This window comes from Arvicola amphibius, chromosome X, assembly GCF_903992535.2.
Source record: "Arvicola amphibius chromosome X, mArvAmp1.2, whole genome shotgun sequence".
Lineage (NCBI taxonomy): Eukaryota > Metazoa > Chordata > Mammalia > Rodentia > Cricetidae > Arvicola > Arvicola amphibius.
Window position 1 is genome coordinate 120,801,689 of NC_052065.1, and position 25,115 is coordinate 120,826,803.

The following is a 25,115-nucleotide window of genomic DNA, read 5'->3' on the forward strand; positions in this document are numbered from 1 at the left end:
GGCCAATTCAAGAACATTGACCTGTTTTAAACAATTTGTGATTAAACACTCAAACTCGGTGTTAGGACACGGAATGTGAAATTACACCACCTTTGTGTGTACATATACAGGAAGCACGATTAATAAAAACCGGGGTTCAACCTTAAGATCCAAAAAGCAAAACAGCCAGCCACTGGGTCTTACCTCGACCTCAGTCTGAAATGGTGATCCTGCCTCCTGGAATCTCAGAAGGAGACTGTCTGAGAGCTGTCTCCCCCTGTCTTATAATCCTCTCTAGTTCTGGGATTAAAGGCATGCACCCCCCCCCCAATTTCTATAGCAACTAGTGTGGCTACTGGGATTAAAGATATATGTCATTGCTGGCTGACTAGTGTGGCTGTATTATTCTCAGATCTTCAGGCAGTCTTTATTTATTAAAATACAATTGAAATGCCTCTGCATACATGTGTGAATGCACACATGTGTATGTCCATGTGCCTGGCACCAGAACTGAATAGCCCTGCTCTTGTCTTCACTTGTTGCAAGTGCCCAGAAGAGGCAAGCACATGTTGTTGATAGGTCCCAGGCCCCAGTGTATACTGAAGGACAAGCCTGGGAAGCAAGGCGGAAAAAGCTGTAAACACACAGTATTTAAAGGAATTAATTGTACTCGGTGAGACAACAGCCAAGTACTGTCGCGACGAAACCATGCGCATTTGGTGTATGAACCCCGCTAGCACTGATGAGAGCACGAAAGATATCGGTGGTTTCAAGCTTACATCTAGTTCAGGCATTTAGAAGTATCAGCACTGGACAGGGATGGGAGCTGAATTTTATGTACATACGTACATATGTACAGGCAGTGAAGCAGGGCTGTGTCTATCAGGAAGACTCTGACCCAACTCTAGTGAGCACTCCGAATTCCTGTTATGCTCCCTGTGAGATCAGATTGTTTCTAGTTGGCAAAGTGTCATCATTAACCAGAATCAACTATTTTAGGGTTTCAAATAGATCCTGGAATAGAGATATTCCTTTAATAGAATTTTTTGGAGGACTGAAAATGATCATTTAATGAAAAAATCTGTGAGGAATCCCTTGACATATACCCGCTGACAGAAAACTCGAGAAGCAGACCATAAAGATTGTTTTCTCAGGAAAACAATAACCTCTTTACTCAAAATTTCTAGAGAACAAGGTGATATTTAACATTCTCTTAAGTAGGTGTTGAGGTGAGTATTGGATGGGATTTTGTTTTCCTTTCTTTTTGATTGAACATTCGGTTACCACTTTTTGAGTCTTGGCCTTATGAGTTTTAATATGGGGGGGGGGGGTGGAGAAGAAGATCAACCGCCCAGGCTCCTCGGGGGTTTATGTATCTAATCAGGGGAGAAAAGAAAAGAAAAGAAAGATTAGTAGAGCAGGTGCTCACGGTATCATGCCCAAGCCCCTGAACATTCTGGTGTTCTTCTCTAAATGCTCCCCCCAACAACACCTGAAGAACCCATACTGCTTTTGGCAAGGAGAGTTGGTTTTTGCTTATGTCCCAGTGAGTGTAGAGGCCACGGTTAGCTGTTTAGTATCTTCTTTTTTTTTTTTTAAATACAGGGCCTCACTGAATCTGGAAGTGCGTCAGCTTACACCGGCTGGCCAGCAAACCTCAGCAATTCCCCTGTCTCTGCCTCCCCAGCGCTGAGATTACACCTGACTTTTTACATGGGTGCCGGCAATCAAAGTCAAGTCCTAAAGCTTGCCCCACAACCATCTTCCCAGCCTCGATAATGTCTTAAAGAGAAAAACAAGAAATACCCTCTGGTTTAGGAAACACAGAATGAAAGACAAATTGTAAATATCTGCTCTCTGCCCTGCCCTGTACTTGTCCAGCAGCCAAGGAGCAGGGGAGCAGATGAAGCCAGGGTTTGAAAAGCACTAATATTTATTTTTATGTGGCAGGAGATGTAGGGCATGGAAATTATTGTCAAGTTATATATTCTCTCAAATATATCTTAATGGAAAATTCTTCTAGATCACTCCTACAGACTCACCACTGTCGTCTTCGCCTTCTCCAAATGCCATCCAGGAACAGCCAGGAGCAAAGGGATTTTCAAGCTCAGTTGCACTTCCAGCCAAGTGGAGGTTAGAGAAAACCTTCTTTAAAGGAACAGGTCCAGGCTTGCCTTCTTTCTTAGGGTCCAGCGGCACCTGAGGACCTTGGTGAGCTGGCACAGAATCCTTTGAATCTTGTTTGTCGCTCTCAGCGGTGGTCCTTGGGACAGGTGGTTCGGCGGTGTGACTAAGGTCTATATTTTTGCCACAGACCCACTCTTGATTGGTAGTGACGCTCACTGCAGATCGGATGGTGGGGTTGGCCTCTCTTGTTTTTCTGGTCCTCACTGCTCGGGTAGGTTGCTTTTTGGTAGGTGTCCTGGAATGAAATCTTGGAGTTAGAATCCTGGCTCTTCCAAAACCATGAGTGGAGCTTTTGATCATTTAACTTCTGAGCAGTGCCTTGGATATAATAAACTAACTTTCCACATCCTAAAACAAACAAACAACAACAACAAAAAAAAAAAACAAAGGCCGGGCGGTGGTGGCGCACGCCTTTAATCCCAGCACTTGGGAGGCAGAGGCAGGCAGATCTCTGTGAGTTCGAGACCAGCCTGGTCTCCAAGAGCTAGCTCCAGGACAGGCTCTAAAGCTGCAGGGAAACCCTGTCTCGAAAAACCAAAAAAAAAAAAAAAAAACTTTCCACATCCTAGAATGAGAAGGCTGGGACCGTGTAGATCACAGAGCACACTGGCATTCAAATTGTATCTTACCTGAACCTGGAGCAAAACTGGCAGCCTGCAAGCCCTAGAGATCCTACTGTCTCTAGCCCCCAGTCCCATCCCTGGGGTTATAGGTGAGTGCATAGCCTATATGCACTGGCTTTTTTATTTGTTTTGTTTTTTTGTTTGTTTCTTTGTGGCTTTGGAGCCTGTCCTAGAACTCGCTCTGTAGACCAGGCTGGCCTTGAACTCAGAGATCCACCTGCTTCTGCCTCCCGGAGTGCTGGGATTAAAGGTGTGCACCACCACTGCCCAGGCACACCAGGCTTTTTTGGTGTGATGCTGGGATTTGACCTCAGCTCCTAATGCTTGCACAAGTGCCCTTACCCAACTGAACCATCTCTGCAGATCTCTGTTGCCCTTCTTAAAGTCAGTTAAGGACACAGACGGTAAGGAGCAACTAAAGAGCAGGCGCAAGAGTTGAATGTGGTACCCCCTTTCAACCAGAACCAACTTAGTCTCTTAGCAGACAGCGACTCCAGTGGGCCTCAGAGCTTTAGACTGTTTTAGGTTATCATCTGGGCAGTGTTCCTTTTCAACAAACAGTTCCTACTCTCTCAACTTAACCTCGGAGCCTGCTTACTCATATGTGAAATGAGAAGAGGATTATCAATCTCTGCATAACAGTGAAAGCGAGGAGATATATTCTCATTGTTTTGAATATTGAGTATTCCCTCAATAAATGAAACAGCATTCATTCACCATGCAAACACAAGCAATTTGGTTTCATGAATCTGGGTTTGAATTTGGCTTCACTTGGCTTGTCTGTAGAAGACGGTGGTGCTGCGTGGTGGTGGTATACCTCAGCACTCAGAAGGCAGAAGCAGGTGGAGCTCTCTGAGTTTGAGACCAGCCTGGTCTACAGAGCAAGTTCCCAGACAGCCAGGGCCACACAGAGAAACCCTGACTTGAAAAACCAAACCAACAAAAGATGGAGGTAAAGATCCTGATCCAGCAAGACTGCTGTGGGCTCTATTTTGTTTCCATTAGGATCAAGCAGGGTGCTGGACATAATGTTTGGTATACGCAAACTAAGTGCTAAAGCAGTAATTAATATTGCTCGGGATTCTAAGGATGGCATTCATCCGTCTCCCACATTCATCTGAATAAATAAGGTGCTAAGTGACTCACTTAGTGCTCTTTGCTTGACTTGTAGATTCGTCTGGGTCGTTTTGTTTGATCGCTTTCTTGTTTTTATTAAAATGGACTTTCTTCTCCGAGTCTACCTCACCAGATCCTGCTTGCAAAAACACTAGCTTTTGAGGCTTTTTCTTGGTGTTTTGGTGAAACTTTTTCACTTTGCTAAGTGCCGTATTCATTCCTGGAGTGGGGAGAAGAGAATTCAAGTTGGAACTTCAACAACAAAGACAAGAGAAATCAAACCCTCTAATCCTGGTGTGATTGTGTGTGTGTGTGTGTATGTGTGTGTGTGTGTGTGTGTGTCCCCTTGCCTAAGGCAAGAAGGGCCAAGCAGGTAATGCTCTGGGGAACCAGGCCCAGTCAAGCCTGACTGAGCAGGCCAGCTGAGGGGCTGTCCAGCATGCGCATTAATTTGCCTGACTCTTAATTCAGTGATGGCCATAGGGAATATTCTTCAAAGAATATCCTCTTTTCTTTGCTAGTAAAGGTTGATGGGTCAAAGGTCAGGATTATGCCTTGCTTCCTGCCCTTGGTTGCCTTTGAGTCTGTTTTTACTTCAAATATCCTTACTGTCCACAGCCTCCCACCCCCCATGACTCAGAAGCAGCTTGGGGGCTCTAGTCACTGTGTCTGACCTGGTTCTCATGAGACTGCTTAAACCCAGTTCTCATTTTGATAGTACCAGTGTTTGCATCTATGTGTAACCATGAGGAACAAGCAAACCTGATGGAAGCATCTCCACGGAGTCCTCATCACTTTCTGTTCCAGCTTCATCATCCGCTTCATCCTCTTCGGATGGGCAATTATCAGATATTTCTGAAGCCTATGGTTAGCACGGAAAATCATGATTATATGCATTTAACCATCCTATTTTAGTATTTCAAAGAAGAAAAGACTAGACGGATGGCTAATTTTTGGCATTTTGAATAAAGGGTAGAAAAAAATTCAGTCTCTTTAACTGGCCTCATGATGGGCTGGTGGCCTTAGTTCTGTCTTTCAGCTAGGGCGACACTCAAGAATGAACTCTTTCCTAGACCAAGAGTGCAGAGCCTACAGCCCTCAGCTCCCATTCATCCTCTGCTCGGAATACTAGTGCAGTCAGAGTGGGAAGAGTCAGCAAAGAGCAAGATGAACTCAGGCGCAGTGGCTGACGTCAAAGACCCTGGGCCAATGAGTTGAATGAGCTTTGTGGCTGTGACTCAACAGTTTTCAGAAGTGGCATTTCTATCAGACATTGTGGGGATAACTAAGAGCAGTAAAAAGAGCAGTTTGTAACCGAATGTCAGTCAGTGGCTCCGAATGTAGAGAAAAGCAAGCCTCGACTGCATGTGCCATAGTCAGAAGACATGTTGGGAGAAGCAACTAGAACACAGATGCGGAAAGCCGTCACTGGAAAGGGGTGTGGTCTAAATTCATTTGCTGAAATGAAGAGCACTGGTTCACAAAAAGCTATTAAAAGATTGGAACACATACCTCCAAAGGACTCCTGCTTAGAGTAGGTAAAAACTCCTGTAAATCAGTAAGAAAAGGCAGGTGACACAAGAGACAGGTAGATAGGCATGTCACCAAAGTAGATGTCCAAGTGTTCAGGAAGTGTGTAAAAAACGTTAAGCTAGCAGAAGATGCTGATAAATTCAACATTAGCACCGGGAGCTTCTCTCCAGCAGCAAATGACAATAAGATGAGGCACAGATTGGGAGAGGAGAGTGCTACGAATTCAACAACAACACAAGCAGGATCTAGAACATTCCAGGAACTGGCTAAAAAAATTAGGAGAAAGACAAACCAGCCTCGCTGCTTTAGGCAAGAAGACCCAAGCAAGCATTTCACACGAGAACATGAAAGCAAACTAGGGCTAGAAAGACAAGTTCTGGGCTTTTAAGGACCAGGGAACTGCAATGGTGCCACCAGACTTCATTATCACCAGACTGGTCAAAATGAAGGGATGCCAAGAGCAGGAAGTTGAGAGGAAGTCATATGCACGCTGGTGGGTGGAGACTACCTTTGAGGTATTCACATCTGTCTTCCTCGTCCGCTTCATTATTTCCTCAACCCTCTAGTCAAAGGGAAATGAAAACGTAAGCAGATTTCAAAAAATAGTGATTACCCCCACGGAATAGCAGGCAATGCCTGGGATTGTCCCCAAACCCCAGCCTTAACGAAAGTCTTGGGGCAGCAGCTGGGCTTCTCTTCTGTCCCTGGTCTCAGCTATAATATACTGTGAATGGTAGCAATTGTCCTTCCTATCATAACAGAGACACTCAAATGGTAATTCCGTGTTCCCTTTTTGACACAGACTACTTTCAGTGAGACTCAACACATATCGCTGCAAACTAATTGGCACTCCTGGACCATGGCTGCAGCGAACATTCATGAAAATAATGCACCTTCACCCATGCTATGGTTCTAAGAGATCTTGTTCCTAAGGCAACAGAAGGCTGAGGAAAAAGGATGTACTCTAGTGGGGGATAAGAATTCTCTCCACGACATAAGGTGAGGAGAGCTGTGGCCTGTTGCTTGCCTCAGAGTGACAGAGACCTGGCAGTAGGTCAGGGCAGGCAGGGACTCCTAGATAAACCACGTGGGGTTGCATAAAATCAGATCCTACCTTATAAACAATCCAAACACTGGCCTTTCTAAGAGGCCTCCACTTCTTCCCACCACATGGAGTGCCAGCTACAGCCCAGTTTAGAAGAAACTCTAACTTCTACTAACCTCTGTCAGTCTGGAGTCATCCTGCTAAAAGGAACGTTGATTCTACAGGTTTGACATACTGAGGCATCGCTACAATGCCAACCATGAGGTACAAAATACCACCAGTAAGAGGCTAGCTTCCTGTATAGAAGTCAGCACCTTAGGATAAACAACCACAGTGGGCAGACAGCTAGGGACTACCACATACCTGGTTGAGGATTTTCAGAGAAATATGTTGCTAGCTTGCACCTACCATTAACACAAAACACATGAAACAGAGAATTACCTTTTTCCTTTCTAATCTTTCTTGCAAATTTTGTAACATAATTCTTTCTTGTTCCTTCTGTCTACTTTCAACACCGTCCTGAGATTTCATCGTGGTGTTGTCCCCTTTCTAGAAAATTGGTACAAAAATATCATTAATTTCAAAATATCTGGATGATAAGAAATTTTTTTGGGCTTAAAAATCAAACAGTTGCAAGGCTGGTAGCCATTTATCACATGTATTATCTATTTTCAAAGCCTGTTCAAAAACACAGATTGAGGCCGATGTTGTCTGAAATCTTTCAGACATCTGAACATGTGCCTGCCTTACCTTAAATCAGGGGGTCTCAACCTTCCTACTGCTGCCACCCTTTAACACAGTTCCTCATGTCGCAGTGACCCCAACCATAACATTACTTTCATTGCTACTTAACTGTAACTTTGCTACTGTTGCGCATGGCAATGTAAATATCTGTGTTTTCTGATGAACGCCCTGTGAGAAGCACTGCTTTCAAAGTGCGTGGTTTTGAGGTATTAACACAGCAAGGAGTCAACTTCCTTACATTCCTCAAAAGCTATGGGAAAATTTGTGAGGGTTTCCTGCCAAGCAATACAAACATACACAATGATTTAAGGAGGTTTAGATGTAACCAGTTCTGAGGAATGATCTACTAAAGCTGGGAACAGAAATTGACTATGGCCACGTAGGTTTTGGAGGCTGCAAAGACGTGCAGCCAGTGCAGGTCTGCTCAGTGGCCCCGATGGCGGCTTTGCATTGCAACTGCCCTTTCCTTTTTTTTTTTTTCTGTTTGGTTTTTCGAGACAGGGTTTCTCTGTAGCTTTGTAGTCTGTCCTGGAACTCGCTCTTGTATACCAGGCTGGCGCCGAACTCACAGAGATCTGCCTGCCTCCTGAGTGCTGGCATTAAAGGCATGTGCCACCACCACCCGGCTCGCAACTGCACTTTCTAAGCAGATTCTCTGAGCAGAAGTGGCAATGCCAAGGCTACAAACCTGTAGTCGTTGTTTCTGGTCTTCTGGTGGCTCAAAAGGTCTCCTTGTCAGATCTTTTACTTGCTGCTCATTTTTGCAGGGCGAGGATTCTTCTACTGGGACTTCATCCACTCTCTCTACCATACCTTCTGATTTTCTAGAAATACTGACGGTATTTAAAGAATGTTAGTATTTTTCTTAGCTGCTAGCATATATAGTTTGCAGGACTATGGAAGCATTTATGGTGAAATTGTTTGGATATAGTAATACAGTTGCATTTATGGAAGATAGTGTTCTTGCTATTCAAGAGTCACCTTTTACAAATGAGACCTTTGGGTGTACTAATTGATTTCTAAGAAGTACCTGACTACATATGTGCACATATGCAAGAGAGAAATAGCCTTTAATCATGTTAGAGACAGATTCTTTAAGGTCTTAAATATGAACACGCCCAATCTCACCTAGGGATGACAGGTAATCTTGAGGAGGGTCTAATGGTGTGCCAGGAGTCAGTGCTTTCAAATGCTAAATCAGCTCTGTTTGCAGAAGACAAGGAACAATAATGCCCAAGTTTCAAACTGTTTCCTGTTCAAAGTATCTCTTTCCTCCTTTTCCCAAGCAACTGTGCTTGAAACACTTGGTATTTGGAAATAGAGTCAGCCCTACAGTATTCTTTGTCCACAGTGGACAGGAGTTTACAAGACACAACACAACATGGGTCTCAAGATGACCGAGCAAGAACATGTCAAGTTCAGATGTTCTTTGTGTGTTCTCGGGGACAACCTTCTAGAACTAATTCATTTAGCTATATGAGACCTTGGCGACACAGAGATGAATCTCAGTATATCTGTCTCCCCACCAACCCCTGCCCCTCTGTCATTCCAGTGAAGGCAAACAGAAATGTCTAGGAGCTGAGATGTTACCATTCCACTGAGCCAGTTAGAACACCTTTCTAAGTGTTTTCTATTTTCTTCCTCTCTCTCTCTCTCTCTCTCTCTCTCTCTCTCTCTCTCTCTCTCTCTCTCTCTCTCTCTCCCTCCCTCCCTCCCTCCCTCCCTCCTTCCCTCCCTCCTTCCCTCCCTCTCTCTCTGTCTCTAAAAGGGGAGAGGTTTGAGACAGGGTTTCTCTATGTAGCCCTGACTGTCTTAGAATTAACTCTTGTAGACCAGGCTAGCCTCGAACTCGCAGAGATACATCTGCCTCTGCCTCCTGAGTGCTGGGATTAAAGGCATGCACCACCACTGCCTGGCTTTTCTTCCTTTCTTTCTTTAACTAGAAAGCAATGATTGACTTCTCACCACAGAAAACAGTTAATTGTCATTTTGAAACCTAGAATTTGAGAGCAAAAAAAGTTTGGACTCCCACCAAGGATTAGGGAGAGAAAGGTAATTCTGTGCTTACCTTTTTTTGGTCTCTTGCTGGTCTTCTTCTTTCTCCTTTTTGCCTTTTTGTTCATAAGCGGCATGGTGTATCTCTATCGAAATTTTCGTGGCCACTTCACTGCTTGACACACTTTTATTATCAGATTCTAGTTTAAAGAAACATGTGAAACAGTTGATCAGGGAACCCATTGCCTTTCAAGCCCACAAATTATAATAAATGAGACCCTCCCAAACATTAAAAACATATGAGCACAGACCAGAATTAATCGCCAGCTAATTAGGGGAGTTGTTTACAATGCCAGCTCATCCCTAACAAAATATTAGCATGTTGTCTCTCAAACAAATGCATATTGAAATATTCAAAATGCAATGATGTCCTTCTACTTTGGCTTAACTGGTCAGAGACAGGTAAATCCAGGACTCTATGATGAACGACTAAAATATGCTGCAGGCAAGTTTATGCCTGATCCAAATGAAGAGTAAAACCTTTTAAATAGGGCTGGAGAGATGGCTCAGTGGTTGAAAGCACTGACTGTTCTTCCAGAGGTCCTGAGTTCAATTCCCAGCAACCACATGGTGGCTCACCACCATCTGTAATGAGATCTGGTGCCCTCTTCTGGGGTGCAGGTACACATACAGGCAGAACACTGTACATAATAAATAAATAAATCTTAAAAAAAACCTTTTAAATACTCAACAAATCAAATAATATTTGGTATATGTGTGGAATTTGTAATCACTTCCATTGCTGTTTACCTAAACTTTGACAACCCCATATACATGTGGTCACCATACAGTGGTAGCTGTAGGTAACAAAAGAAGCCAACTCTATCATTAAAATAAGGTATATTATATTTATTTATTTATTTATTTATTATGTATACAATATTCTGTCTGTGTGTATGCCTGCAGACCAGAAGAGGGCACCAGACCTCACTACAGATGGTTGTGAGCCACCATGTGGTTGCTGGGACTTGAACTCAGGACCTTTAGAAGAGCAGGCAATGCTCTTAACCGCTGAGCCATCTCTCCAGCCCTAAAATAAGGTATATTTTACATGGATCTATCTATCTCTCTGTCTCTCTCTCTCTCTCTCTCTCTCTTCTATTTGCTATCCTGAAACTTACTCTGTAGACCAGGCTGGCCTCAAACTCACCATGATCCACTTGCTTCTGCCTCCTGTGTGCTGGGATTAAAGGCGTACACCAACATGGAGGAATATTATAATATTAAGTTTATATAACTAATTTTGTTGTTTAGATAAACTATATAGAAATGAAAATTTGTCGACACTAAGAATGACTAATTCATCATCAAAAGATCATTTGATACAGATAATTCACTGGAATTTCTTTTAAAAACAGAATTCCCAGGACATCTGAGACCAAGTAACACTGGCATGTGTAAAAATGCACGTTACCGGCAAAGTAACAGTGTGAACATGGGCTCAGCACAAATCAGGACATGTCACAGGTCATGTATGTACATGGAAACTGGCCTACATCTGATGAAAAGTTATTCAAGCACATGTAGCTGGATAAACTCTCTAAGAACTGGTAGAGGAGGTCTTTCAGTATTTGTGTTCCTTTCATTGGTTAATCAATAAAGAAACTGCTTGGCTTGATAGGGCAGAACTTAGATGGGCAGAGAAGACAGAACTGTATTCTAGGAGGAAGAAAGCAGCAGATAGAGCCAAGTCACCATGAAGCTGCCAGGTCAGACATGCTGAATCTTTCTCGGTAAGCCATGATCTCATGGTGACATACACATTATTAGAAATTGGTTGAATCAAGATGTGAGAGTTAGCCAATAAGAGGCTAGAACTAATGGGCCAGGCAGTAATTTAATTAATACAATTTCTGTGTGGTTATTTCGGGGGGTTAAGCTAGCTGGGTGGCGGGACGCAGCCCGCTCCCCCTCATACTACAAACAAGCCAATATCTGAGCTGGAAGGGCCCATAAGGATCATAGCTCAACCCTCTCATCCAACTTAAGCTTCTAGCAATGGCTCCAAAAATGAAGTTTCCAAACAGAGGGGTGGGTAAGCAAGCAGAGAAGCAGCATTCCAGTGAACCAGTGCTTGGTAAAAGAAAGACCACTCCCAAAGTTCCATCAATTAGGGAATAAAATTATGATGATTCTCAAGTACTTCAAGATTTTTGTGTCACTAAAATACTTAGGAAAAGAATTTACCTCTGTTGGTCATACGCTTTTGAGAGGCTTCTTTTGTCTTTGTTATTGTACCTAATGCATTCGGCACATACAGGATATTCTGAACCGGGGTTATTTTATACGATAGAGAAGTCTTCGATGCTAGTCTTGATGAGACTGGTAGAGGGGATGGCGGTCGGATCTTTTGATTCTGCCTGCTGAGAAAAAGTAACAAATGTGTCCCGATTACTTTTCAGTATTTAATTATGAGTGATGCAATGCACTGATACTATAAGGTAATTACAAACTGGACATTTTTATAACAGAGAAAGTAAAGCTACTTTGCTTTTCCCATTTGCAATGGCTTACCTTGCATGTTATATTTTTTCCTTTAGGAAACACTGATATGACACTTGTTCCAATAAAATGCCTATCAGAAATAACTGCAAATAGGTTACTTACACAGCCTTCATGGGAGAAGGTGGGTGGCACCCGACTGCAGGAGATGACGACCATCTGTAACACGGAATGTGTGACGGCTGCTGTTTCTTGGTGGTAAGGTTTTCATTTCTTGTGTTGTCCTGTTCTGAGTTCTGAACATACCAAGTCAATAAGATAAGAAGAAACTTACTAACAATTATTATATTATACTATAGAGTCACAGTTCCCGAAACCTCCAATTTTCTAATTCATGAAACATTAGATATTTCTTTTTCTAGGCTAAGAAGTTACACAATGCAAGTATATCACAGAAATACATTTTAAAATCTTCTATTTCAAAATCTAATTCCATTTCTAGACCTCACTGAACAGTCCAGACTATTCCTCAGAAGCCTTTTTCCTCAATGTATTTCATATTAACTGCTAAACAAATCTCTGAAGTCTGTCCCTTTAGCCTTGGGAGCTGTTTGCACGTCATGAGAGGCATTCTTCCACTTGCTTGAGAAACTCCCACCATCACCTCAAGGAGTGCTCACACTCACCTTGTCTATGCTGTGCTCACACTCACCTTGTGTAGGCTGTGCTCACACTCACCTTGTGTGGGCTGTGCTCACGCTCACCTTGTCTAGGCTGTGCTCACACTCACCTTGTGTAAGCTGTGCTCACACTCACCTTGTCTAGGCTGTGCTCACACTCACCTTGTGTGGGCTGTGCTCACGCTCACCTTGTGTGGGCTGTGCTCACGCTCACCTCGTGTGGGCTGTGCTCACACTCACCTTGTGTAGGCTGTGCTCACACTCACCTTGTGTAGGCTGTGCTCACACTCACCTTGTGTAGGCTGTGCTCACACTCACCTTGTGTGGGCTGTGCTCACGCTCACCTTGTCTGGGCTGTGCTCACACTCATCTTGTCTGGGCTGTGCTCACAATCACCTTGTGTGGGCTGTGCTCACGCTTACCTTGTCTGGGCTGTGCTCACACTCATCTTGTCTGGGCTGTGCTCACAATCACCTTGTGTAGGCTGTGCTCATGCTCACCTTGTCTAGGCTGTGCTCACACTCACCTTGTGTGGGCTGTGCTCACACTCACCTTGTCTAGGCTGTGCTCACACTCATCTTGTCTAGGCTGTGCTCACAATCACCTTGTGTAGGCTGTGCTCACACTCACCTTGTCTAGGCTGTGCTCACACTCACCTTGTCTAGGCTGTGCTCACACTCAACTTGTCTAGGCTGTGCTCACAATCACCTTGTCTAGGCTGTATGTCTATAAGCACCTTACCTAGCCCATGCTCCCATTCTCACTTTACCTAGGCCGTGCTTGCACACTCACCTTGTCTAGGTTATGTTTACACACTCACCTGAGGTGGTCCTTCAACATTTGTCGCAAGCTGGGCTTCCATACCGGCCTCAAGGTTTAATTCCCCACTGATCTTAAGAGAAGTCTGAGATGTTCCTATGTGTGTTTCTGATGGTGTAGCACTTGCGGAGCCTATACTTAATTCTGGTGATGTATCCATGCTCACGACAGGTGATATTTCCACACTCATAAAGGATGATGAGCCGGTACTCAGAACAAGGGATGAATCCTCGCTTACAATGGGGGATGGTTCAACACTCGAAGCAGCATCTACATTCATTTGGTGGAATTCGTCAGCATTTGATTCGGGGAGACTCATTGAGCTCCCATGAGCGGGTCCTTCAATATTCACCCTGGGGGAAATGTCCACCTTAGCACCAGAGATGTCCTCTATGTTTCGGAGTGCCTTTTCCACAGCAGCCTTAGATGGTCCCTCCGTGTTTGCCTGCGCGGGTTCTTCCATGTTCATCTTGGATGGCACTTCTGCATTCGCCTTTGCTGGTCTTTCCATGTTTTCCTTGAGAGATGTTTCAATTTTCTTTGTGGGTGTGATTTCTAATTTGGTTGGAAGTGGCATTTTTAAGGATGACTTAGAGAATATTGCGGAAGACTTTAGACCATCACTAGTAAACCCCGGTGCAGTAACATAGCGGAAAACATGTTTGGTCATGCCTATAAGTGAATGAGGACAGAGTTAAAGTCCACATAAAGGTAGTAATTTGACTAGATAAAAACACTCCGTGTCCACAGTATGACAATAGAGAAGCACTATTTAATAGGAAGTTATAGGCATTTTACACAGTATAGGAACTGTTCAGTGAGATCTATCATTGAGAGTAGAACCATCAGAAAAGTAGTATTACAGAAGCAACATCAGCAACAGAGTTCCTGTAACCACAATGGCTCACTACAAATGAAAATCAGCTGTCCCTGTAAAGAGGATACTTGCAGCAAAAGATTTCTATTTGAATCACACTGTATTTCAAAATCTCAACCACATTTTTAAAAGACTTATTTATTTTTCTCATATGTGCCTGAGTGTTTATTTGTATGCCTGGTGCCCTCAGAGGCCCGAAGAGGAAATTGGATCCTCTAGAAGTGGATGTGCAGACAGTGGTGAGCTGCCATGTGGGTGCTGAGAACCTAACCCAGGTCCTGAGACTGAACAAAATGGTCTTGTCAAACTGTTTTTTTTGGGGGGGGGGGTGTCAATATGTTGTTTAAATCTTTATAAAGATCCCTACCTAACACAAATTGCATTTCTTCCCAAAGGATTTCATCTGAATCAACTAAGGTAATCTCCTGTCATAGAATGGATCGTTATGTATGTATACTGCTTAGTTTCTACTGTCCACTTGACACGAACTGGAGACACTTGGGAAGCTGGGCGTCAGTTGAATAACCGCCGCCAGCACATGCCTATGGGCATGTCTCTGGGGCATTTTCTTGATTGCTGATTGATGCAGGGTCTGATTTCCTTAAGAAGCATATGGGAGAAAGCGTGCAGGAAATGAGCCAGTAAACAGTATTCCTTTGTGGCTTCTGCTTCCAGCTCCTGCCTGAGGTCCTGCCTCGGATTCCTCCAGTGATGGGCTGCAAAACAACCCTGTCTTTCCTAAGATGCTGTCAGCTAGTGTTTCATCAGGGTAACAAAGAAGCGAACTAGGGCAGGATGAAGCAAAGGCAAGAGGAAGAGGAAAGGGAGATGGTAGAGGGAGAAAAGCTGTCTGAGAGAAATCACTTGAAACTCAGGTGGTGGTGGTGGTGCGCTCGGGAGGCAGAGGCAGGTGGATCTGAGTTAGAGGCCAGCCTGGTCTACAGAGCTAGTTCCAGGACAGCCAGGGCTATACAGAGAAACCCACCCTGTCTCAAAAATTTTTTTAAAAAAAAGGAAAAAGAAAAAAAAAGAAAGAGAAATCACTTTAAAGCTAGGCTTGATAGCTGATGCCAGTATGTCAGTTCTCAAGAGGCTGAGACAGGAGGGTTGTTCTAAGGTCAAGGCCATCCTGGACTATGCCAGGACTGCAGTGTGAGATCTATAAAATAAGAAGTAGCCGGGATGGGTACTGTGAGATGGCTTAGTGGGGAAAGACACTTGCCACTAAGCCTAAGGACTCAAGTGCAGTCTCTGGAACCCCCGCATGTTAAAGTCGATTGCCACAAATTGTCCTCTGACCTTCACACACACGTTGTGGCCTGTGTGCACATGTATATGTTCATATATACAGTCAATCAACAAGGAAATATAAAAATAAAACTGACTTTAAAGGAATATTTCAATAGTAATTATGAGTTTTGTGCAAAAATCAGTAGTAGGAACAAAAAGGCAACAGAGTAAAGCTTTGTTTAAATTGGCGCCAACCTTTATAATTTCCAAATGAAATTTCATGACATTTGAAATGAATCAAAAAGTAGTCCTTCGGTACAAACCTATACTAACATTAATTTATTTCCTCAGCTTACTCTACACTGTCGTAGGCCAGGAACTGTGTACCTATGCAAAGATAAGATTCTTTTTTTCTTACCATAGTACATTCTTTTAGATCAAGAAGAGGTAGTTTGGCTTGTACTTTTTTTTAATGACTTTTAAAATTTTTCTTTTATTTGGAGACTATAGGATAATTATATTCCCTCCTTCCCTTTCCTCCCTCCAAACCCTCCCACATACCCCTTCCGCTCCTTGTCTTTCAGATTCATAACCTCTCTTTTCATCAATTGTTGGAACATGCACATATACATATATTCCTAAATATAATCTGCTCAGTTTGTATAATCATACTCATATGGATGTTTTCTTGAGCAGCTTTTTAAGCAAAATAAAACTAAGCTCAACACATTTCTTTAAACCAGTACTTAAGTTCTATCCTTGGCACTAATTACTTACCAGGCGTGGTGTCCACGTGTTCCACATCAACACTGGGATGTAACTGATTGTCTTTTCTATTCAGAGAAGTGCTTCGTTTACTTTCCGTTTTTCCTAAACATCAAGTACAAAGAAATCTTACTTTCCTTTTTATTTTTTTCAGAGGTGGCTCGCTCATCTTATTAAACACTCTAAAGTTCTTTCAACTCTTACTTGCAAGAATTTAATTTATTTAATTTCAAGTATTATGTAGTTTACAACCCCAAACTTAAAAATTTACTCATTATCTTATTTGAGGTGAAAATAAGTTACTTAGAAAATGATGAAAACCATTAGCCAGGTGTGGTAGTGCACACCTTTAATCCCAGCACTTAGGAGGCAGAGGCAGGTGGATCTCTGTGAGTTGGAGGCTAGCCTGGTCTACAGAGCTAGTTCCAGGACAGACTCGAAAGCCACAGAGAAACCCTGTCTCAAAAAACAAACAAACAGCCTGGCGGTGGTGGCGCACACCTTTAATCCGAGCACTCGGAAGGCAGAGGCAGGCGGATCTCTGTGAGTTCGAGACCAGCCTGGTCTACAAGAGCTAGCTCCAGGACAGGCTCCAAGGCTACAGAGAAACCCTGTCTCGAAAAACCAAAAAAACAAAAAAACAAACAAACAAACAAAAAACAAACAAACACCAATAAAAAGTTAATAGGGAAAATGTCTAATAGGGAAAATGTCTAATATTGACACCGCCAGTCTTCTTAAATTGTGAATATTTAATCCTTAATTTTAAACACAATCCATGATGGTGTCTAAGAATAATGAGTGGCTCATTTAGTTATAACTATTTTTAAACCAAAATCCATTTATATTTGCTGTAGATGTCACAAGGGAACAAAACAATAAGAGAAAACAATGGGCTTTGTGTAAATACTTCCCATTTTATCTGAAATATTCTAGCTTAGGACTCTGAGGAATAGTCATTAAACAAGAATTCCTTTTAAGACTTGTAAAATAAAGTATACATTGTTGTTGTTAAAGTAGCACTATTGTGCCATGTGAAAATTCCTTGCATTGGCAATGTGATGAACATAGCCCCAGAGTTGTAAATCATGTGACTAAGTCATGTAGCTTTCTCATTGACATCCTTCAAGAAATAATAATAAAGTAATGGCAACAGCTATTTTGAATTAACCCCCGCCTTTCCAGTGCTGAAAATATGCGTGTATACCTACCACACCTGGATTATTAAGTGGGTTCTGGGGAGTGAACTCAGGTCTTATAACTCGCAAGGCAAGTGGCTTTACTGACTGACCAATTTCTCCAGGCTTAGACTTAGTTTATATATATATATATATATATATATATATATATATATATATATATATATACATACATACACACACAATAACAACAAAAAATGAGCACTGGCTAAACTTTGTATTTGTCATTTTTGTGCCGATTGTAAATTTAAATAAAGTTTAGTGTATTCTGAGTTAAAATCTGATCTCTTCTGCTTTGTCAGGTGATAGGACATAGGGAGTAGATCCTATTGCAGATTACAGCCTTCTAACAATAACTGACAGTTAAAATGGATATCAATGAACTTAAATCTAGCAACTATAGCCAGGCGGTGGTGGCACATGTCTATAATCTCAGCACTCGGGAGGCAGAGACAGGCAGATCTCTGAGTTTGAGGCCAGCCGGATCTACAGAGCAAGTCCCAGGACAGCCAGAACTTCACAGAGAGACCCTGTATGAAACCCCGCCCCTGCCCAGATTACAACTGTTATTTACCAGATTTATCAGCGTTGATCACACTCCCCTCCCATGACCATCTCTTCTGTCGCTGATCAGCACGATTACATCTCTCCATTGTACGGGACACAACAGCCTTAAATTTTTCCTGTTTCAAAGAAATGCCAAACCATTTTTATATGCTTACGATATTACCACAATTTTATTTATTGTTCTAAAACTAATCCTATCACTGCATTTCTTTATCAAGTAGGTAAAGGTTTAAAAGAATTGGGAGATAAATTTTAATTTCATCATTGAATACCAGTGCCGCCCCGAATTACTCGTATTTTATTTTGTGGATTCTACAAAAATGGGGTGCGGGGTGGGGGGAGAAATTGACCATGCTTCTCTTTTTACTTCTATCATTAGGAAACTTAAGAGCCGAACTTCTGCAGCAAATGGACAGAGGGTGAGTGGTGTACTTTGATGCATGCTAATCTACACATCACTATGTTTGCCCACCTCCATTTTCACTCCTGCTTGATCCCTTGGTCATTTATTTTAACCACATGCTATAGCCTATTTTGGAATTACCTTACATTTTATGGAAAGAAATAGGAAAAGGTGACCTGTCTATGTCAAATCTATGCCAAAGTTTTTTCTTGTCTATTACGTTCATATCTATAAGAGCTTAAATCCTGGTACTAAGTAAGAATTTTTTTTTAAGGCAAGCAGTGTATTTATCTTGACTTCAGCTGCAGCCTGAACTGGCCAGGATAACAGTCACACAAATCACATGCCACAATGCGGCAGAATAAGTACAAGTTTAGAAATGAGTTCTTCGCTCGGGGATTTCTCATTCCTGTACTATACTATCCCGGCTACGTTCCGGCGAGCAAATCAACTTCAGGCCCAGAGGGTTTTGTTTTATTCCCTAGCAGCAACTGTCACACAACAAGAGCATCTCTCCAGTGCCCACCCTGCTCTTCTTAGGCCAAAGAGGAATGTGTTAGCCCACTTTACAATGTCCATGTGCCAGGCTGGGGCTGGGGCTCACACCCACTAGCTCTTTGGAGTTGATGCCCTTTTGCTGTCTCTTTTTTCTGCCATGTTTCTGGTTCCCTTTCTGTCTATACTGACATTTGCTTCTGTTCCGTTCTGTTTTTTTTTTCTCTCTTTCTTAACTTCCTCTTTTACTAAGATGACACTGTCTTGGACTGTCTCTGTCCACCATGGCCCCCCCCCCCCTACTCAGACACACACACAACTGTATTATTTCCTATTTTGTTTGTTGATTCTCAAAATTGTCTCTAATGATTCATTCTCTCTCAGGAAGTCACAAGACTGGGTAAGTTGGAAAAAAATCAGCTTGCCACACGAGACCTGTCAGAGAGGTGGGGTGGTAGAGGTTAGGGGTCCTTATGCAGGAGGTAGAGAGTAGCTTTGAGCTAACCCCAAACCAAGGTATGCTGTGAAGTGCGCTCTAAAGGCCAACAGAATTAAGTTTCTGGACCTTCCCATGCCTCCTCTTTCCTCCTTGAAATTAGTGTTTAAGCGCTTGGACTGAGGGTAAGGAAAATGGCAAACAAATAGGGAAAGATGAGGTTGCTCCCTTCTTTTCTACAGGGCCAGTAAATACAGAAAAGGGCTAAACAATATTTCAGACGCACACGAAGCTAGCACTAAATGGACAGACTGGGAAGTCGCATACTTTGTCTTCCTCCTGTTTCTGTTTTCGTTTTTCTTCTGCAGATACTCGGCGTCGCTCGTCCTTTTCCTTTTGTTCCTTCAGTTTGCGGTGTCTTTCTTCCAACTGTTTTTCGTACTGTAGCTTCGCCTTTAGTTGTTTTTCAAGCAGTTGTTTTTCTTTGTTGGCTGAAATATTCCAAGTACATTTTCATGGGGTTAAAGCCAAGGAAAGTTTTCCACATTAAACGCAAAGAAGGGAAAAAAATGCTAATCGGTCTCATTATCATTCTTAAGACAACATAGCCGGGACCAGTAAAGAACATGTACAATTCATGTGTGTAAACACATGTGGCCACTAAAGAACCACTTTTTACAAGGTGGTCACTGAACTGTGGAGAGCTGGCATGTCTAAGCCAGATGACTCTTGGCCTATGCAAACTAAACTTCCAAAGTAGGAAGAAATGTTTTCTTCTATGCGGTTAGTTTGCTAGTTTGAGCTACAAACAAACTGCATCAGACAAACATGTTGTGTTTTAAAACACAAGTTAAAGGACACATGGGCCGAATCTATATTTTGCTTCAATCTACTCTGAAACCTCTTTCAAAGTCTTCAACCAGTATGCTTTACTATATTCAGGTCTTCTCTGATGGCAAGCAGAGGATACGTGTCTGTGCAGTTATAAAATAGTCTCCCTAGGGGCTGGAGAGATGGCTCAGAGGTTGAGAGCACTAGCTGCCCTTCCAAAGGTCATGGGTTCAATTCCCAGCAACCACATGGTGGCTCACAACCATCTATAGTGGGACCTGGTGCCCTCTTCTGGCCTGCAGGCAGATATGCAGGCAGAACACTGTATCCATAATAAATAAAGCTTTAAAAACATTCTAACATTACTGTCTATCTCTGCCACTACAATGAAGATCACCTATAGCATCCCAGTTGCATAAATCTGAGCATTTATTTTGTCAGTTGATTTAAACCAAAGAAGAAATACATATAGCTGGAAACCATGCTCCCAAGCTGTAGAAAGTCTTCATTTATTCTAAGTCCCATTTTCACTGAAATCCCATCTGCTTGTTTCTACAACTGCTGAAGAAAGTTCCAGGCCTCAGTTTTCAGATAACTGAAACTACTCCTTCAAAAATTAACTAATTTGGTCACAGGTACCTCATGGGTCTTCTTGGTGTGGGTCAGTAAATGGAGTTAACTTAATATTTTACATATAAACAGATTAAGCAATGTGAGTAAAAAACCAAGTCAGAAATATATAAGCTATGCATAAGGGGAAATGTCAACATGCTTACCTTCTTGTTGACGCTTCCGCTCTTCTCTGCGTTCTTTGGCTAATTGCTGTTTGATGTCATTTTTAAGGACGGAGCCATCTAAAACTACCAAAAAATAACCATTAGTATGATATTAATTCTATTAAATATTTATGTTTTCTGAGTCAGTATTTCTCTGTGTAGTCTTGGCTGTCCTGGAACTCACTCTGTAGACCCGGCTGGCCTTGAACTCACAGAGATCTGCCTGCCTCTGCCTCCTGAGTGCTGGGATGAAAGGCATGGCCACCCCCTTCCCTTGGCTTTTAAAACTACAGCACTGACACATATAAAGTATATATCAAAACATTGAACGTATACCAGGTGTACACGACGATCTCTTAGAAGTAACTGCAGAAGAATTAATGCCACGTTTACGTCGCCGTTCTTCAGCTAGTTCTTGAGCGACGGCAACTAAAACACAGGAAGACAGGGAAAAGGCCTTATATGTTAACAGTTAATACAAGGACAGCAGCCCTCAACCATATGTCAAAAGAAGAAATGAAGAATTTGTGCTGGAGAGGTGACTTGGTGGTTATGAGCACTCAGTGCTCTTGCAGAGGACTCAGGCTCAGTTTTCAGCACATACCCAGGCATCTGACATCTGTCTTAAATTCACATTTCCAGGGGCCCTGATGCCTTCTTCTGGCCTTCACAGGCACTGCATGCCAGTGGTGTTTACATATGCCAGGTACAACATTCACATAAATAAAGTCCAAATCTTCTAAACAATATTTATAGACACAAATCTAGAAGCAATGTACTAACAAGTAGATACCCAGAGATTGAGCCAAATATCATAAAACATTATAAATGACCAAATCAGCTACTTTCTAGGCTGTTGATACACTAGTTGCCTAAGTGGCTTTCAAAACAAGCCTGAACCTCCCCTATGGAGGAGGCTCAAGCACCTGGAACTGTTTAAAAAGTAGCTCATTTTCTTTCTTTTCTCTGTGGTTACTGGGATTGATCTCTGGGGCTCTAATATGCTAAGCCACACCCCCATACCCTCAGCACCCCTGAGGCTCTATTCTAATGCATTATGAAGATGCAAGGACAGCCAATGTTTAGTTTCAAAACGCGTGAGGCAATGCATAAACTGCACCAAATATGTATGCCTTCTGTCAACACGCAGAAAAACGGCAAGTAAAGTGATAGTGAGTTGAGGGAAAGAGAGGAACTGTGTAAGATAATGTACATTAAGATGGATTCTACAGGGGCTGGAGAGATGGCTCAGAGGTTAAGAGCATTGCCTGCTCTTCCAAAGGTCCTGAGTTCAATTCCCGGCAACCACATGGTGGCTCACAGCCATCTGTAATGGGGTCTGGTGCCCTCTTCTGGCCTGCAGGCATACATGCAGAATATTGTATACATAATAAATAAATAAATATTTAAAAAAAAGATGGATTCTAGAGAATTCCTGAACTTTGAATGCATAGCTGCGTCTAAAATGCCCCACAATCCTGGACAACGGCTTGGAGAACATTAAAAACTGTTTTTGCTTTTTGGGTTTTTTTTTTTTGTTGTTGTTTTTGTTTTTGTTTTTTTTGTTTTTTCCAAGGAAGAGTTTCTCTGTGTAGCCTTGGTTGCCCTGGAACTTGCTCTGTAGCTCTCTGCCTGCCTCTCCCTCTCACGTTCTGGAATTCAAGGCATATACCACCACTGCCTGGTTAAGTGTTTTTACCTTTGCGCAAAAGCACAGTAAATATGCTCCAGGTCGCACCTCACAGGCCTGATTATTAACTCTTAAGAGATTTATCGCAGTTCCAAACAGACAGCTCAGCTAATTAAGGTGCTAACGGGATTGCCTTAGCACTCACAGAATGAATGGGTTCTGTGATGTTGGCTGCATTGGGGAAAAGTTACCTGGGATTCACTTTAGGGGGTAACCTTGAAAGCGACCCTGTGATTGCTACCATAGGGATCATCATTTCAAAAAAAAAAAAAAAAAAAGATTTGTCTGTACGCCCTGGGGACCTAGCAGTTCGGATAAACTATGACCTAGTTAAACTTAAACATTAGATTCTTCTCGCCTTATTCATAATTAAACTACTGGCATTTTGTCGCCACGTTATTTCGAAAAGCATACTAGCACAAATTCTTTTGAACTGTTCTCTAAAGAAGCAAACATTTTAAAAGCTTTCTTTGGTCTGCAGCAATTGATTCCAGGAGAACAACTGGTTACCGAAAGCACACAGACACAGGCTGGTGAGAAACTGCCGCAATCTTCGGGCCCAGCAGCCACACTGGCGAAGAGCACATTACCCTTCTAAATAGTAACACAAATATTGGGTCGTCCAGCACAGCACACATTCACGCTGTGGGAGCTGCTCGGGGTCTCTGAGTCTGGGATTCTGGCTGCTAGACTAACTTGAAGGTTTCTGCAGCTCTAAAATGCTGATAATCTGGCTGGCCGCCTCAGTAGCTTTGCCTGCATTTATGGGACCCAGTCTGTTAGTAAGCCGTACTCAACTGAGAAACCATGTGTGAATTTAAAAAAAAAAAAAAAAAAACAAGAAGAGAAAAGTAACAAGTTTAGTTACAGGTTTTTCATGCTCATCTGGCTGAACAGTTTTAATTTAAAACAACTGTGTAGAAAATAGGAATTGTGTTGTTAAAATAATATAGTTCTTCAGTACACAACAAAGCATACTACAATGTGTAGAAAACCTATTAAGTTCATATATATATAGTGTGTGTTATATATAGTGTGTTAATACACACACACATACACATTTGTAAAATACATGCATGTAAATTGTACTGTGCACCCACAGAGATTATTTATTCAGGACACCTTTTTGATTCATGCAGTCAGGATTCCAGCAGGAGATGAAATTAACTCCTACAGAAAATACTGGAACCAGCAGGGCAGTTAAACTGGTGAGCTGTGCAAATTCAACATGTGGTGTTTTCAACCTAATGCAGGAGAGGCAGCTAGGATGTAAACAACGGATCAGGATTAAATCCTTCCACCCCCCTTTTTTGCATAGCTTAAAGTTTTCTTTTTAGTTTGAAGTCCTGTAAATGTAAACAACTGCCTCATAACGTTAACTATTTCCCAACATTTAATAAATAAATAATGTTAGGGGGTATCAGACCCCAGTTCCTTCAAGATATTGGAATACATGCTAGCTAATTTCAATTATTTTAAACTAATACCAGAGAGTTATAAAAGTCAATAAACAATATAGCAATTGATTGCAAACTCTCTAGAGTTTAAAATAAGCTAGAGGCTCAAGGAATATTATTTGACCCCTATAGAATGGCAAAAGTGTACTTGCTTCCGACACTTTTTGGAGACTTGATTCAAAGTGTTCTTCAGTAATATATGGTCTTTGACTCTCAGCCAATCTGAATTAACTTTTTAATTACAATTTAAAATTCCCTTAGGCTTTCAATAGCAATCAAAAGCGTCTTATTCACAGGCATATCTGGGGGAACTAAACTGTTAGCAAGCCGAAAGCAGCCAACAAGAGATACTACCTCCTCACACAATTTCCTGAATTAAGCAGGTACTGGCAAAATTGGTAAGATTAACATACCCCGCCAGGCACGCCCCCCCCCCCCTCCGACGGAGAAAGTTTTGATTATAGGACCTGTTGAGGAGAAAACATTGTTAGGTGCAGATTCTCATTCCGTTTAGCCTAGAGACAAAATCACGTGCTAGTGCAGGGCAACTTTGCACAGAAACAAGTCTCTTCCCAACTTTCTAAGCCCTAAGTCCCAGTTCCCTTCTCCCTTGACCTTGACCTGGAAAGGACCAACATCTTAGGATGCAGGGAAACCCCAAACTTCCTTATCTTGGCAGGACCACCCCAACTGCAGCTATGTCCAGCACGCGCCAGCGCCCACTCATCCTTGCGTGTTCCTGCAGTTGCGCGGGTGTCACTGGTGCCTGATGGCAGGCGGCGGGGCTGAAGCCCGGGTTCGATGGCATCCGCCCAGCAGTGGCCGTTGGGCCACTGACAGTACTGACTAACCGTTTCGCCTCCACGCCCGGGTCCTCCAATCTTTGTTGTCCCAACCCGGAGTGTTCAGAGAGATGAGGGGGGACACAGACCAGCTAGGACGAGCGGACTCCCCACTGAAAAGTTGCCCAGCCACGCTACTCTGCTGGTCCCCGGGGCTACAGTAACCCCAGTGCACTTTGAGGGCTCCTATCCCCCTGGGGGGTTCCCAGCCCACTCACCCAAGCGTTCTCGTAGACCCCGCAAAGATGTGTTGCCACTGGTACCCGCAAAAGCGTGGTCGGCCATCTTCGGAGCTGAGTTGTGAACCACTAGTGGTGGTTCTTG

The 25,115-nt window shown here is 42.7% G+C and overlaps 1 protein-coding gene across 2 annotated transcripts; it reads right to left on the reverse strand.

Annotated features, from left to right (window-relative positions):
• Positions 1 to 1,117: 1,117 nt before the first annotated feature.
• On the reverse strand, positions 1,118 to 25,115 carry Map7d3 (MAP7 domain containing 3). 2 transcript variants are annotated; one of them, XM_038316768.1, is made up of 18 exons: positions 25,010 to 25,115; positions 21,139 to 21,231; positions 20,803 to 20,886; positions 19,523 to 19,686; positions 17,869 to 17,977; positions 16,108 to 16,200; positions 13,225 to 13,895; positions 11,890 to 12,020; positions 11,470 to 11,645; positions 9,296 to 9,422; positions 7,916 to 8,060; positions 6,925 to 7,032; positions 5,947 to 6,000; positions 5,418 to 5,453; positions 4,668 to 4,767; positions 3,936 to 4,125; positions 2,022 to 2,401; positions 1,118 to 1,355 (listed from the first exon to the last, which is right to left on the reverse strand). In XM_038316768.1, the coding sequence occupies exons 1-18, from the start codon at positions 25,074 to 25,076 to the stop codon at positions 1,348 to 1,350; spliced, it is 2,736 nt and encodes a 911-aa protein (XP_038172696.1). In that variant the 5' UTR covers positions 25,077 to 25,115; the 3' UTR covers positions 1,118 to 1,347. The 2 variants fall into 2 exon arrangements, with proteins under 2 accessions (XP_038172696.1, XP_038172697.1); XM_038316769.1 differs by lacking the exon at positions 5,418 to 5,453.

Excerpts from the sequence above, each read along its gene's own strand:
- Map7d3 (XM_038316768.1), bottom strand. The coding sequence starts at position 25,076 with ATGGCCGACCACGCTTTTGCGGGTACCAGTGGCAACACATCTTTGCGG. Across the intron at positions 11,646-11,889 it reads CCTTCTCCCATGAAGGCTGT|CAGGCAGAATCAAAAGATCC; the intron begins GTAAGTAACCTA and ends ACTTTTTCTCAG. Across the intron at positions 6,001-6,924 it reads AAAGATTAGAAAGGAAAAAG|AGGGTTGAGGAAATAATGAA; the intron begins GTAATTCTCTGT and ends CCCTTTGACTAG.